This window comes from Parambassis ranga, chromosome 13, assembly GCF_900634625.1.
Source record: "Parambassis ranga chromosome 13, fParRan2.1, whole genome shotgun sequence".
Taxonomy (NCBI): Eukaryota; Metazoa; Chordata; class Actinopteri; family Ambassidae; genus Parambassis; species Parambassis ranga.
Genome location: NC_041033.1, coordinates 17,071,344 through 17,085,709, shown reverse-complemented (window position 1 = coordinate 17,085,709; position 14,366 = coordinate 17,071,344). Strand labels below are relative to the sequence as shown.

At 42.7% G+C, this 14,366-nt stretch overlaps 3 protein-coding genes across 4 annotated transcripts; 1 reads left to right on the top strand and 2 right to left on the bottom strand.

Annotated features, from left to right (window-relative positions):
- Positions 1 to 14: 14 nt before the first annotated feature.
- On the top strand, positions 15 to 1,602 carry LOC114444468 (high affinity immunoglobulin epsilon receptor subunit alpha-like). Its single transcript, XM_028419056.1, has 5 exons — positions 15 to 87; positions 173 to 223; positions 331 to 612; positions 794 to 1,063; positions 1,235 to 1,602. Exons 1-5 carry the CDS (start codon positions 63 to 65, stop codon positions 1,501 to 1,503), a joined length of 897 nt encoding a protein of 298 aa, XP_028274857.1. The 5' UTR covers positions 15 to 62; the 3' UTR covers positions 1,504 to 1,602.
- Positions 1,603 to 2,462: 860 nt separating this feature from the next.
- Positions 2,463 to 4,630, bottom strand: otol1b (otolin 1b). Its single transcript, XM_028419049.1, has 4 exons — positions 4,228 to 4,630; positions 4,056 to 4,145; positions 3,439 to 3,510; positions 2,463 to 3,355 (listed from the first exon to the last, which is right to left on the bottom strand). Exons 1-4 carry the CDS (start codon positions 4,628 to 4,630, stop codon positions 2,463 to 2,465), a joined length of 1,458 nt encoding a protein of 485 aa, XP_028274850.1.
- A 6,611-nt stretch (positions 4,631 to 11,241) lies between these two features.
- On the bottom strand, positions 11,242 to 13,940 carry sptssb (serine palmitoyltransferase, small subunit B). Of its 2 annotated transcripts, none has more exons than XM_028419059.1 (2): positions 13,776 to 13,940; positions 11,242 to 12,779 (listed from the first exon to the last, which is right to left on the bottom strand). In XM_028419059.1, the coding sequence occupies exon 2, from the start codon at positions 12,674 to 12,676 to the stop codon at positions 12,434 to 12,436; it is 243 nt and encodes an 80-aa protein (XP_028274860.1). In that variant the 5' UTR covers positions 12,677 to 12,779; positions 13,776 to 13,940; the 3' UTR covers positions 11,242 to 12,433. The 2 variants fall into 2 exon arrangements, with proteins under 2 accessions (XP_028274860.1, XP_028274859.1); XM_028419058.1 differs by having other exon boundaries at positions 11,242 to 12,684; positions 13,776 to 13,932.
- Positions 13,941 to 14,366: the final 426 nt, after the last annotated feature.

Here is a 14,366-nt window from a genome sequence, read left to right as displayed (position 1 = left end):
CCTCTTTATTGGAGATAAAGGAATTTGCCCAGAGTTTCTGTTTCTTACAAACAGCATCCACGATGGAAACCATTCTCTCCCTCCTCGGTGAGTTATCTTCATTTTGATTCAAAGTTAAAAGTGTTTGATAATGTTGTTTTTTGCAATCATTGATTTTTTTTTTCTCTTTCAGTTCTATCATCACTACCACAACTTGTAGTTCTACAACGTGCCATTATTGAAGGTTTGTGGCTTTTTGTTGTTGTTTTTTTTGTTTTGTTTCATACAGTTACATGACATTTTAGGGATATTCATCCACAGTAAACTCACATCATGTATTTGTCTCTGCAGATGAGATGCCAAGAGCCCAGATTGAGCTGTTGTCACAGAATTCCAGGATCTTTTCCAATGAGAGACTTCGGATGAGATGCAGCATTCCTGATGACCGTTGGTCTACCTTGAGATACAAGTGGTTCAGGGATTTTCAGCAGCTCTCATACTTTGGGGAAGAATTAAGTCTGTGGAATGCCAAACTAAATGACAGTGGTAAATATCAATGCCGAGGAGTGGCGGACACACAGCTGGGGGACTTGGACTCTGTGCTAAGTCTGCCTGTGGAGATCACGGTGGATGGTAAGATCTTGCCTGTCTGCATTACTGGCCTTTCTTTCTATTCATATTTGCAATCAGTAAAACACTGAACTCCCTCCTGTCCTAAAGATTTGGACTCTTTTTCCACTATAAGTCAACTGAAAACTGCTGCTGCATTATAATCGTAAACACTGTTAGATGTTGTTTTCTTCTCTTGGTTCAGGAGGATGGGCTGTCCTGCAAGTCTCACCTCAGCCTGGCCTCGTTGGAGACACCCTGAACATGACGTGTCGTATCCGAGGCAGCCCCCCAGTTCATGAGATGATTCTATACAAAGATGGTGTTGAAGTAATGAAACAAAATGGCCCTGCACCATTCTCCTTGTCCAACATGACCCTTGAGGACCAAGGAATGTACTCTTGTAGGGTCTCCTGGAACCTGAAAAGACAGACGCAATCTGTCATTTCATCTCCCATTCCTGTGCAGATCTTGGGTACGTTTGTGAAAGCTTAAGCTAAGCTAACCAGCTGAAATCTGTAACTACATTTTAACATTGGAGTGCTATTAACCTAATAATAATAAGCACAATCTACCACCATGTACAACAGTAAAAAACATTTGAACTAATGTGTCAGTAACACAGTTTTCCCCTTTTGCACCTCAGAGATTCTGCCAGAGCCAGTCTTGGAGATTTTTTCAGACAACAACTTGGCAAAAATAAATAAGATGAAGCTCATCTGCCATGTCCAGTACAACGCACGTGCTCCTGCCCCTCCTATAATCTTCTACTTCTACAGGAACAACAGCCGACTGGGAACAGCGACCTCTCAAAACTCTGATCTGGTCTCAAGGAATCCAGGGCTGTACAGCTGCAAGGCCAAGGTGCCTGACTTGCATCTCACTCGGTGGAGTAACACCAGAAATCATGGGTAAAAGAAGTGAATGTGAGCTGTTGTGGATCCCAGACTAACAGCAGTTGTACAACCAGGCTTCTTCTATTTTTACAGCAAATAAAATATCTCATAAATGATACATATTGCTGGACTTTATTTCACACTTTCTTTTTACAACTCTGTTTCACAGTAATACTTCTTACATAGTGAAATACTGGTATAATATGACAGTAGATATTATATTTCCCCATTGACAAAGGGTACAGTCTTAGTTACATTAAGATTACTTACACAGATCATTGTCACTCTCTCTGCAACGCATCTGCGCTTCATTTGTTCGCAATTAGGTACAGACATACAAAGTGATAGTGAGCCAGGATGGAAAGCAGGGTGAGAAAAAAATGGTGACATAGAAGGGGAAGACGGGCTTTTAACTGAGTAAGAGTCATGGGTTTAAAGGAGAAGGAGACAAGCACCACACAATGTGTTGGTTACCGCTGGTATATTCACAATGCTTTGGTCCAGGTTTTACAATACACTGGGTAGGTCATTCCAACACCATTAAGGCTTATTGCAGTGGTGTAGTACTCTATTTAACAATGGAAGATTTCTATTTATGATCGATAAGGCCACTTGTTCTTGTCACAGTTTTATTGATGAAGGTGGTGTTAGCTCAAAACATCGCAACTAATTACATTCTAATATGCAGTAACACAAAAGTGTGTAGACAAAGGGCAGCCTTTGAGCAGCTTCTGTAGCACCACTGTAAATTTCTCAGACACCTGGATTTGTTGTCATCATGCTATTCAATAGGCATTGTCATCAGTTATTATTCCCATACACATGGGCTAGTAAGGACCTTGGCTTATGTAACCTTTGGGAATGTATCCAAGGGCCAAACAAACAGACAACAACAACTGATGGCAGTCATAGTGAATAGTGCAACAATATCTGAATCAGGTTTAGGGGAAAAGAGGGTCAGTAAAGTGCTGCTGAAGGTCAGGCCTTGTCTGAGTAGAGCAGAAATCCAGAGAATATGCTGTCATCCTCGCTGCTGGCGTAAGCGCCATTCCAGTCTCTGAATGTCTCCATCCACACCTGATCACCCAACGCAAGCCGCAGCACCACCAGAGTGGATGCCTGGTCGATGTCCTGACCGTATAGAGAGTCCCGTGTCCTCACTCGCCGTGACCCGTTCACCACCAGCGTGGCTCGCAGTGGCTGATTACGCACTGTGATGTGGAAGGAGAAGACATAAACCCCGTCATGGACACATGTGAAGATGTTGGAAGTCACATTGAAGTGGTTCTCTTCATTGTAGAAGACTTTGTCGAAGTGGATCGGGAGGCCTGAAGGGGGGAAGGACTTTCTTGGAGAGATTCCAACACTGAAAGCAGACCGTTTCTGGGCAATCCCTGATCCCTTAGCTCCTTTGAATCCACGAATGCCCCGGTCACCTCTCATCCCAGGGTAGCCTCTATCCCCTTTTGGACCAGGCATTCCTCTTATGCCTTGTAGCCCCTGAGACCCTCTCACACCAGGTTCTCCTAGAGGTCCAGGCGGTCCCTGATCCCCACGGATGCCTACAGGACCTGGAGCTCCATGTTTACCATTTATCCCTGGAATTCCCATCGCGCCTGGAATACCAGGAGCACCAGTATCCCCTCGTTCACCTTTTGGTCCTCTCTCACCGAACGTGCCACATTCGCCTTTATCGCCTTTGTCTCCCTTAGGACCATTAACCCCTCCTGGTGGACCAGCTGGTCCTTCTTTTCCTGGTTCTCCTTTCTCACCAGCAGTCCCATTCTGACCAGGTTCTCCTTTCTCCCCACTATAACCTTTGGCACCTTGCAACCCCGTTTCCCCCTTTTCACCTTTGTGGCCAGCATCACCTGCAAAGTAAGGAAATGGTGTCACACCCATGTCTATTTTTAAAAAAAACACACACACACACAGTTTAAACACAGCGTTGTACCTTTTTGTCCTGGTTTACCCAAAATTCCTGGGGGCCCGGATGTGCCAGTGTTTCCTCTTTCACCTTTATCCCCTAGAAATTGATAAAGCAGTGTTTTAGGTGGGAGGAAGAACTATATTGTTAGTGCTGTGGTGCTAGTTAAAAATAATGTTCACACTGAACAACTGTTTCACTTCCCTCTGTGATTGAAAGTTTCTTTTTGCCAGAAAAAAACGTGACCACCAATACTCTGGAGTGTTCAACCTTTAACCACTTCTGAACAGGACATCACAGAGACCCAAAGTCCCAAAACCTCATTGCCAATTAGAGGCATTGAAGCAAAGGTCATGTGTGATCCAAAGTTTTCACATGAAACAACAAATATGCAAATTCACTAAAGAGGAACTGGCAGTGACCAGGCTAGGATTAAACAACGGTCAGCTGTGGGAGATTCCTCCTTCTCCAAATGCTCATTTCCTCTGTTCTGTAAAAGTGGTCCAGAAAGTCAAAGTCTGGCCCTAGACTGCTGTCACTTAAGATGTTGTTAGGACCCATTTTCTTAGAATATGCATGTCATTGCATTCTTCAATCGAACAATGATAAAATATTTAGTAACAGACCATTTCAAATGTGCTCACCTTTGTCTCCTTTTAACCCCATTGGACCACTCACACCAGGTGGTCCAGGTAAACCAGTTGCTCCTACAAGGCCTCTGTCACCTGGAGGTCCTGCATTTAAAAATAAGTGAAGCTGCTGACATTTATCGCACAAACTATAAGTCACAATAATTCTTATCAGTGAATCAAATACCTGCCAAACCTCTGTCACCCTTTGGTCCCCTGGGGCCCCTCTCAGGTGGACAGCACTCACAGAAGTTGAAGTAACACTCGTTATAATCCAGGGTGTAGTTCTCAGGGCCGGCACCAGGGGGATCAGTGTTCTCACCGTTGTACTGAGGATAGACATGACTTGGGTAGGTGGTCCTCTGTGTGGTGGGCTCCGGGTGGGGCGGCACAGGATTTGGAGTTGCCACTATCTTCTGTGTCTTGGGAATGCTAGTGGTGACAGGGCTGTGCATGGTGATCTGAGGGACGGGCTTCTTGGTGTACTGGTACTTTGGTCTCTGTGTAGTTTTGGCTTCAGTGCACAACACCACAGCGAGTGTAAGCAGAGCTACAACCACAAGAGTCGACTGGCAGGACATAATCCTCATGGTTGATCTGAGAACACGAAAAGACTTTACTTCTTTTTGTCAAAACAAATGCTATGTTTTATTCTATTTTACTTAAACATGAAAAATTAACATTAACATCACTTCACAACACTTCACTCCTATAATAAAAAAGCTGCTCTCAGCACTTCTATCATTTTCATGCATGCCTTCATTCAATTGTTTTTCCTTTCTTGTCCTTTCCTTCTGTTTTAGTTTAAATCTTTTGTATATATGTTTGTCCTTAGATGGACACACATTTCTTCTGCAGCCTGCCAGTTAGTTTAAGCAGTCACATTCCCTGATCTGGTTATTCAGTGAGTTCAGCACAGAGTGTTTAATTTAAATGAAAACTAGTTGTAATCTACATGCCATTAAATGGAGATAACCTCCATATGAAACTTTCTGAGAACATGCATTCAACAAAAATGTAAGACTCACCCAGTTTTATGGTCATTTATCTTCTCAGACAGTGTCTTGGATGCAGCACCAGGGGCTCCGGGTCTCTCTGATAACTCTGGCAGCCTTGGGTGAAAGTACATCCCCACCAATGGGTGTGTTTTCTGGAAGCACAGGGGGAGGTCTGAAACCCCGCTGTGGCGGGCTGGAGCTGACCCAAGAAGAACCACTGTGCTGTGGCCCATTCTCTGTACCCCTCTTGTGTAGAAAGGTGCTTTTGTGACATGGGATACAGCACCCTCCAGGAGCACTCCCTCGCTGTAAGCTAGGCATGGAGCAAAGGCCGCGGGGCAATGGGTCACCCGATATGGGAGGCATTCCTCCAACATCCAGCCTACTACCCAGGCTCTTACGGTGGGACAAAGCCAAGCAAAGAGGAGTCAGTGACAGAGTCCAGGGTACCATAGAACTGCTTTATTCTGCATGTAGCTGTTAGCAGGAAGATGCAAACTGTTTTTATTTCATGAGTCTTAGTTGACCTATATGGCAATGTTCGCAACAATTAATTAAAATGACTTGATCTGCTAACTGGCGCATAGCTCAGCACCGGTACTTGGTAGACATCCAGGGGAAAGCTTTAGCCTACAGAATACTGATAATCACTCAGCAGCTGCTAAACTTGAGCTGTTTGTCTAAGAAACCAGCTTATCTCCTTGATATCAGTGGAATTGCAACACTTCACTGATCACTGTGACTGACTTTTAGCACATGAGCCCCCAAGGCTGCTGGTGGGGACATGTTGTTAACCATGATTCATACTGTGTGTGTGGCTGGACAATGATTCATTCTTATGGTGTAACAAGAGAGCATCAGGTTTTTGTTCATTTTTTTTAAAGTGATTTTCTGGTACCTGTCTGGTCGAAACTCTAGTGACGATGAACGTTTGAGCCGCGGACATGCCTCAGTTGCCAAAGACCCCATGTCCTCAGAGAGATCTATGACCAACAATGAGTGAGCAGGAAGAGGGGAAATGAAAATTCAGGGATCAGAGAGGCTGATTGTGGCAGGAAAGAGGAGAGTTACTAAAAAGATGTTTATTTTATACACTTCTCTTTTATCTCCTCACCTAGATTTACATGCTCTTCCTCTCCTTCCTCTTTCCCAGCAGCTCAGGTACAGTGTCCCTGCCTTGCCCCTCTATAAAAGACAAACAGATGGAGTGTGAGATATGTAGCTGAGTCCTAAAAGAAAGAGAGAAAGAGGGGTTCCTCTGGGGTTCTCCTTGCCTGACCTCAACAACATCGTCCCTTAGCTCCATTCAGACCACACACAACAGCACCGGTCAGTTTACAGTGCCCAGCTGGTCACAGAGGACCCAGGCACTGCTTACCTGTGCATTCATTTAACACTGGCACTGGACCTGCCCTCAGCCTCCACACACACACTGCACAGAGATGGACAGAGAAGAGTTAACTTACTCAGCCGGTGCAGCCGAGCAGAGAGGGGACCAAAGATGTCTTGGATGGATTGAGGTGTATTGCCTTACGTTAACCCTGTTCATGTAAAGGAGATCTTTAGGCTGCAGGGAATGTATAAGTTAGAGAGGGTGAGACTGAGGCATTAACAGAGAGATTTGTTTAGCGACCAACAAAGTAACCGGCCACTCTGTATGATTATTTCCTCACTAGGTTACACTAGGCGGTGTTTTGTTCTACGCTGGGATGCTATCAAAGAAAATCTAGATCCTGCAGAATTAGGGGCTAATGACTTTGGCAAGGGATCTGCAGGCTGTGAGGATACATCTCATGTAGTCAGACAGAGCACAAAAACACTTTCTGTGCCACACTTTATCAGACACGCCGCTCTGATGTTAAGGATCGGTGTCTAATGCACTCAGAGTCGGTTGTAAACACGCCAGACTTTACAGCAAAAGAAAATCAGCCTTTTGGTTTGATATGTTCTAAAAAAACAAATATCTTTGAGAGAACTGTGAAGCTATGAGGCCAGCTGAGCTTTGCATACAGACTGAACGCATATTAAAACCCTCCAACGTTAAGTGTATTTTTAGACAGAACTTGTGTAATTCCTGTTTTAAAGTCTTTAGAGCTGTTGGTGTTATGATCCCCAGTTTAGTTTGTTAGCTTTGCTTTCCTTTAATGATGATCCTGATTTATGTAGTTTGTACTTTTAAGAAAAGTTTGGGTAGTACTGTTTCTTTGTGTCTCTCTTTGTGTTTCCCTCCCTGCTGATTACCTGCTGATTGTGTTCATCTGTGTCTTGTTAACCATTTCTTTATTTAAGTCTGGTGCTCCCCTTTGTCTCTGTCAGACCGTGTTGTTACCTGGGGTGTGCTCTTTGTGGGTTTATTGTGTGTTTGCCTTTCAGTTTTTTCTCCTTTGTTTGTATTTATTTATTTAGTTTTTGGGGTATTGGGTTTTTGTTAAGGATTTTTAAAGCTCTCTTTTCTTAAATGTATCTGTCTTTTAAGTCATCTCTTATTCTAACAGTTTGCTGGTGTTTTGCACAGACGATCAATTTTCTCTCTCTTGTTTTCTTTTCTTCTCTTTTTTTTTCTCTTTTCTTTTTTGGGGGTATAAAAGCCAAACGAGGGCAGTAAAACACTGCAGCTTTTTGATACCTAGACAGTATTTCTGGAATCCACTTTCAACACAAAACCATCCTTTCTACTCCTCATCACCCTTCCCCACCTCAGCCTACTCATGCCACCTGCTACATCTCTAGAACTGCCCTCAAAAAGAAATATAAGATTAAAATCTCCTCCCATCTTCATTCTCAAACTGATTATTTAATCAGTTCTCACCTAGTGAGTGAGTGACCCTGTAAAAATCAAGACAGGTTTTGTGTCCACTGGAATTCTCCCTCCATCTTTGCATGGTGTGTTTCACACAGAAATTCTTGGTGTCCTGTCAAACATTCCTTCACAGTAGCTTGCACACACACAGATGAATGTTCTTTTTATCATGCACGCTCTGAAAACACATGACCTGAATTAGTGTCTTCATTAAGTCATAATAATTAGAGGCAAAGTGCTTTGTGTGGCTGATTCATAACATTTTTCTTCTTCAAAAAACTAAAATGTCAACATTGTGTTTTTGTGTTTGACCACTTGGTGGCAGACTATCTCTGTCTCTTCACAGTGTCTCACAGTTTTAGGTTTCGTATGAGACACAAACACAGGTGCATGCAATATATTTTATATAATAAACATTTGCAACTAATAATATCCAAATATTGATGATGATGGAATCGACTACTGTTTTTTTGTTGTTTTTTAAAAAAAAATTATTTATTTTTTTTTAGCTGCCCTGCCCTTTAGCAGCTCTAACAATCTGTTTGTCTTTGTAGTGAAAGTCCAGTGACCATGTCAGGGTTTAGCTATGATTGCACGCCTGGCTGGATCCAGGGTTTTATCAGGCCAGCCACTCCTCTGTTCATATTGACTGATTCATAACTCAGATACAGTGTGCAGCTCCGAGGTGAATTCTTCCTCCATCTTCGGTCAATAAAGACCAGGAATAATTGCACAATCATTCTGGACTCCAGAGCACAAAGCAGCTCTGATTGCAGGCAGAAACATTCAGAAACAAATTACTGGTGTTGACATCACAACAAATTATTTTTTTTCCTCAAACCGCAGTAATTTGGTCCTGGGTCTGATTTCTGTTGAGGGTGTGATTAAAATAAAATTCCTAATCCTGAGGCTCAATAAGTATTTATGGAGTTTGGTTCAAAATGAAAATAGATTTTTATGCTTTAGAAAGTAGTGTAAATAAGACTCTTTTGAAAATCATTTCTTATTCATTGCATTGAAAAATTATAGTAAAACAGTGTGTTTAAACAAACCCCCGCCCAAAGCAGCAGTACAGGACAACAGACACTGAGACACACACACACCCCACAGTGCAAACAATGTTCCCTGTTAAATGTGTCTATAATATATTATAATAGCAGAGTATTGATGCTTTCTTTTTGTCTGTCTTTGATGTTACAGACCTTTTACACAAGTGCCGCAACTAGTGTTTTCACAGAGACTCAGAAGGCTGAGACAGGAAAACAATCCTAAGTATTTCAGATTTATTATCTTTTTTATATCATTACCTTAAAAGTGAACTGTAAGGAGGACCACATCTAATCCTTCAAATTGAATCCATAAAATAATTGATTTCTTTAGTTGTGTAGCAATCAAGATGATGCAGATCATGTCTTTGTCAGATTTACTGTTGGGACCGATTCGTGACACAGTGAAGACACATCTAGCAACAGAATCCACATCAGTGTACAGACAGAGCCATGCAACACATGTAACTCAAAGGTCACAGACAAGCTGCAACTCTGCATGAGTGTCTATTGTTGTCTGTGTCTTTCAGAGAGAGTTACCAAACAGTATTTCCATGGAGACATTCATTGTGATGGCACACACCTGTAGGCAACAACAAACGGGATGCTGAGAGTTGAGTAGAGCTCAAGGTGTGTGCGTGTGTGTGTGTCTGTGTGTGAGGGGGAGTTGTTATCGAATGTGACATTAATATTTAAACACTTTCTGGGGTTTCCTTGTAAACTGAAGCCTGGTAGGGTGCTGGCAGCACCGGCGTGTGTGTGTGTGTTTCTCTTGGTGTTGTGTACCTGTCTGTCTGTGTGGAGCTGTCAGTTGCTAGGACTCACCTCCAGCACCACCACCGCCATCCACTCTCCCCTTCCTCCCATTTTATTTGGGTGAAACATTCACGGGGCCACATGTAAACACAACAGAAACAATACACCAAGCCCTGTGAGTGTTAAGAGTCTGCAGATAGCTTTGTTTACACCTTGTCATCATGGAGATAACCTCTATCATCCTCCTTCATGAGACAGAACTTAACATGTGCTGTGTAAACAGAAGCCACTCCAAGGAGCCTGAGGCAGAAAATACACACGATGGTACAGGAAAACACAGAACATGGCTTTTTATGTGAGAAAGGAAGAAAATAAGTTTGAAGTAATAATAATAAAAGAGACATGAAAGCCCTCAAGGTGTGCTTTCGGGATGCTCTTGGATGTGCAGGTATTCAGGGTGTTGTAGCTATTATGTTCCTACATCCTGGTGGGGAAAAAAACAAGGTGGAGGTGAAGGTGTTCAGTTACAGTGCATAAACACTGCTATCTTGCCATTCCCTCTGCTACTGCAGCTCAACTGATAACAATTTTCCCCTAACCTCATAAATCATCCACGTCATTACACTGCAGAAATGTGTTGTGAAACTTTTATGTTAGCGACAGTCGCTTCACACAATAGCAATTAGTTCCAACAAAGAGGGGTGGACATGGCAGATTTCAGATCACTGGAGCTTTGTGGGCGTGGACAGGTTGCCTCGTATGTGCAGTTAGGAAAACAAAGCCCCAGGGCGTTCATTCCTGCGCTGGTTAGGAGGAACTGGTTTGGCAGCTCTGCTTCTTATTGTGTCAATTCAGTTTATCTAGTACAGTATATCGGGTCAGATATAAACCTTTGTTTTGCTTCTTTTTTTTCTTTTTCTCTGCGTCACTGAAGTCATAAAAAACATCTATACCAATAAGATGAGACGGAACAGTCTTCTTCAGATGCATTTATTTTGTGATCATTGCAGAGAAGTGTTGCTTTTTATGTATAAATAAAATATTCATTTGGTGGAAAAAAATGTCTAGAAATATCTGCAGCATGTGTATTAAAAAAAGTGAAATGAAATGGTGAACAATATAAAAAGGTGGAGAAACAAAGTAAAGAACAAATTACTGTATGGCCACAAGAGAACACAGATATAAATAATCAAAAAACAAGTTTGGTAATTGACATTGTAACCAGCCAAGCATTTACCAATGTATATAAATATATAACTTCATATAAATAAACTCCCTTTACTTAAAGCGCAAATTAATAAAGATGATTCGTTTTTTTTTTAAGCACAAAACACAATGCTCATCATGACTACCTCATAATCTATGACTCTCTTTACTTCGCTCTCTATAGATCAACTGTAGGTGGGGAAGACACAGGTGGATTTGTTCAGCTACACCAGGCTGCAGTATGGTTGCACTTGTCATGTCACAGCTATATTATTAAAAAGCCAAGCCTACAGGTGTGCTGGATCAATATTTGCTTATACTCAATGCTGAGCACACCTTTCTGACATAATCACAGTTATATAAAAAATGGAGATAAAGAGTGGGTTCGGCACATATTTACACTAATATTTAGTTTTATTACTCATTCACAGATGTCTATTGGGGACATTTTTAGATTGATTGCATAGATTGATTTTCCATCAACTCTCTTGTAAGATTAGCCACACAATGATAATGAAACCTGGAATATATCCTCCTCCAGTCAGCATGACAAAACCACAGATCGACCTGTAAAAATCAGTGCATGTTGAATCACAAACTGTGATCATAACACAGATCTTATCATTAATGCTGCTGATTATTGTCATGGCAGCTGGATTCTAGGGAAATTCTTTCTGAGCTTGTGCTCGTGCTGAACCATAGGTGGTTCGGACCAATCAGCATCCCGTCAGGAAGTGCTTGCAGTTAGGGATATTCTCCTTTCCCTTACAAAGAAGGTATAAATGACCTATTGACATGCAAACTTGATAGTTTTCAAAGATACTTAGCCTCCGGTGTTTCTCCCTCTGTGATTTGTTTGTCTGATGGCTGAAGCAAGCTCAGGATACACAGAGGACAAACAGATGACACATCTGCTTCTCTGACTGAATAACGGTTTTCAAAGAAAGACTCTTGAATCGGCTGCTCTGGTCTGAAATGCTGACCAATCAGTGTACTGCAAGGAACTTCTATCCATTACAATAATGTTTTAGGTTAGGTGATGACAGTCATCCAACCACATGCTAAGTATGCTGTGAAAGTCCAGGCCCTTTCCATAACAGTTTCCAAAGATAATATTCCAATCCAGCTGGTGATTATAACTCATCCTTGGCTTTTTTGATTTAAAATGATGCTGAATTTTTGGACTACTCCTTTTAAAGATTGTTTCCTAACTCTAAAAAGAGTCAAGCACTATTTGTAGTGAGATGAGCATGCAAATTGATTACATATGTATGACCCTTTCATGCAAAGCCACAGGGGGTATGCACTCACACAGGACATATTTTTTGCGAAAAATAACAACAACAAATAGGACAAACAACATTTCACAGGGAGGGTGTGAGAAATGTACAGTTGTGTGTCTAATACCGTGGGGTAAGGCCAGAGGGTGTGGGATGTAAAAACTTAAGGCTTGTGTTTGAAGATCATTCTATCAGGATCTTCATGTTTTCAGTCTGACTGTGGTTAAAGATGGACGTGGGGTGATGAGGGCTGTGGGAAGATTTATGGACCGCTTGCCTCCTCCCCTCCATGTCCTTCTCCCTGTCTTTAGTTCATGAGTGCCATGGTGCTCTCTGGCTGGCCTCCAAATATCCCAGAGAAAAACTCCAGCGCCAGGCGCACATGGATGGGTACGAAGACGTAGGAGGTGTAGATCACCATGGCGACGGCAGAGAAGAGGATAGAGTTGAAGATAGATTTTTCCCAGGGCTCCAGGACATAGATGCCTGTGATGAGCAGGTACTGGTAGTACAGCCAAGCCAGGTACTCCCTCAAGTTTTTGAAATTCATCCTGCAGGCTGGAGGGTGGAAACACAGGGTGGAGTGAGGTGGAGCATTAAGCTTAATGTGAAGGAGCTGTGAAGCACCGAGAGGAAGGAATACTCCAAGGACACTGCATTCAACAGCAAATATACAGTTGTTGTTGTGTGTGTAAGATTATCCACATCATATACTGCAATGAAAATAACATATTATGCAGCATAAAATAAAAGTTCATATAATCCAAGTATTTAATTAAATTTCTAGCTTTTAACAATTAATGAGAACAGGGTCCATTTGCAGATAACTGTGTGCTCTGCTCTGGTTTTATCATTATCCTGGGGGCAACTGCATTGCTACAATAAAAAAACACTGAAAAAAACAACTCCTTCGGGCTGTGTGTTTATTAATAAGGCGGTGTGAGGGAATTAGGGACCACTCTCTCCAAGCCCTCTAACCCCACAGCAATGCCCTGAGGGAGCAATCAAGCAGGCCTCATGAGGGCCCAGCTTTCTCTCTGAATCAGTTCTGTGGCAAGAGAACCCCAATGAAATTAAACCCAGGGGTCCCACATGACATAAAACCTGCTACTTACAAACAGATGTGTGAGGAGGGCCACTTTAACTCCTACAGCCAGCACAGAGCAAGAGAACAAATATGGATAAAATAACTTATTGGTTTCAAAAGTCTGACTAAAGGGCTTTTATGTACAGATCCTGTTATGGGTAGGGGGTGGAGCAACAGCTGCGCACAAGGTGCACTCACCTGCCTGTTTTTTAACAGTATATGAAAAACATCACATCCAGCTGCTGCTTACAGGATGCGACCAAATGAACTTTCTTAATGCCAACAGTTAAATTACTCAAGCAAAGTACATTAGTCGATTTTTGGTTATAATTTACTCACAAAGAGAACATAACTCATTTAAAGTGGCTTGAAAGTAGACAGCTGTAACATTTGCAGAAAAAACTGCAAAATGGTTCAAATAACACTCAGAATTCCTGTGGTTAATTTATATTTTTGTATATTTTTCATATATATTTAGGAGGGAATATATTATAGAGGGAGTATGAGCTCATAAACTACGGTAGCCTGTGTTGTGGAAAACCGAATGCATGTATTGACTCACCTCAGCCGCCGACGTGAGGTCCCCTGGACAAGTACTAATAACAGGGATTATTACAGGACGCGCTGCAGCCCGCGTCCCCGCGCTGCTCCGCTGCTCTGTGTCGCCTAAACGAAAAGCTGCCTCACCAGTTTGCCACTGGCCCTATATGCATGCACACCTCCAGACTATGAGAATGACACCACACCCACTACTCTTGCTCAGACTCACGACTCACCTGACTCACAGATCACGCAGGTGGAAGGACCGCAGTCTGTAACGCATAGGCCGGCGTGTGTTTATACGCAGCTTTCTCAGCAGTCCCTGCATCTCAGCCACGGGAGGAGTTGATGTCTTTGCAGACTGCAGCTCTTCTCCGGCCACGTGAAGCCTGCTGCTGCGTGCAGCATCTTTCAAACTTTCCTCAGTCTGTGTCGCATCCTTCCTCGCGCATCTGTCCCACCATGCTGCAGCCAGACACTGCGCCGCAGTGCCGCCTCTGACGTAGGCAGAAGCAGCTCTGCTTCACGGGATGGGAAAACAGGCAGAGACGGCAAAGGACTCACACCTGGAGTCACTTTTACCGCAGCATCGGGATGTTTAGATTTACATTAT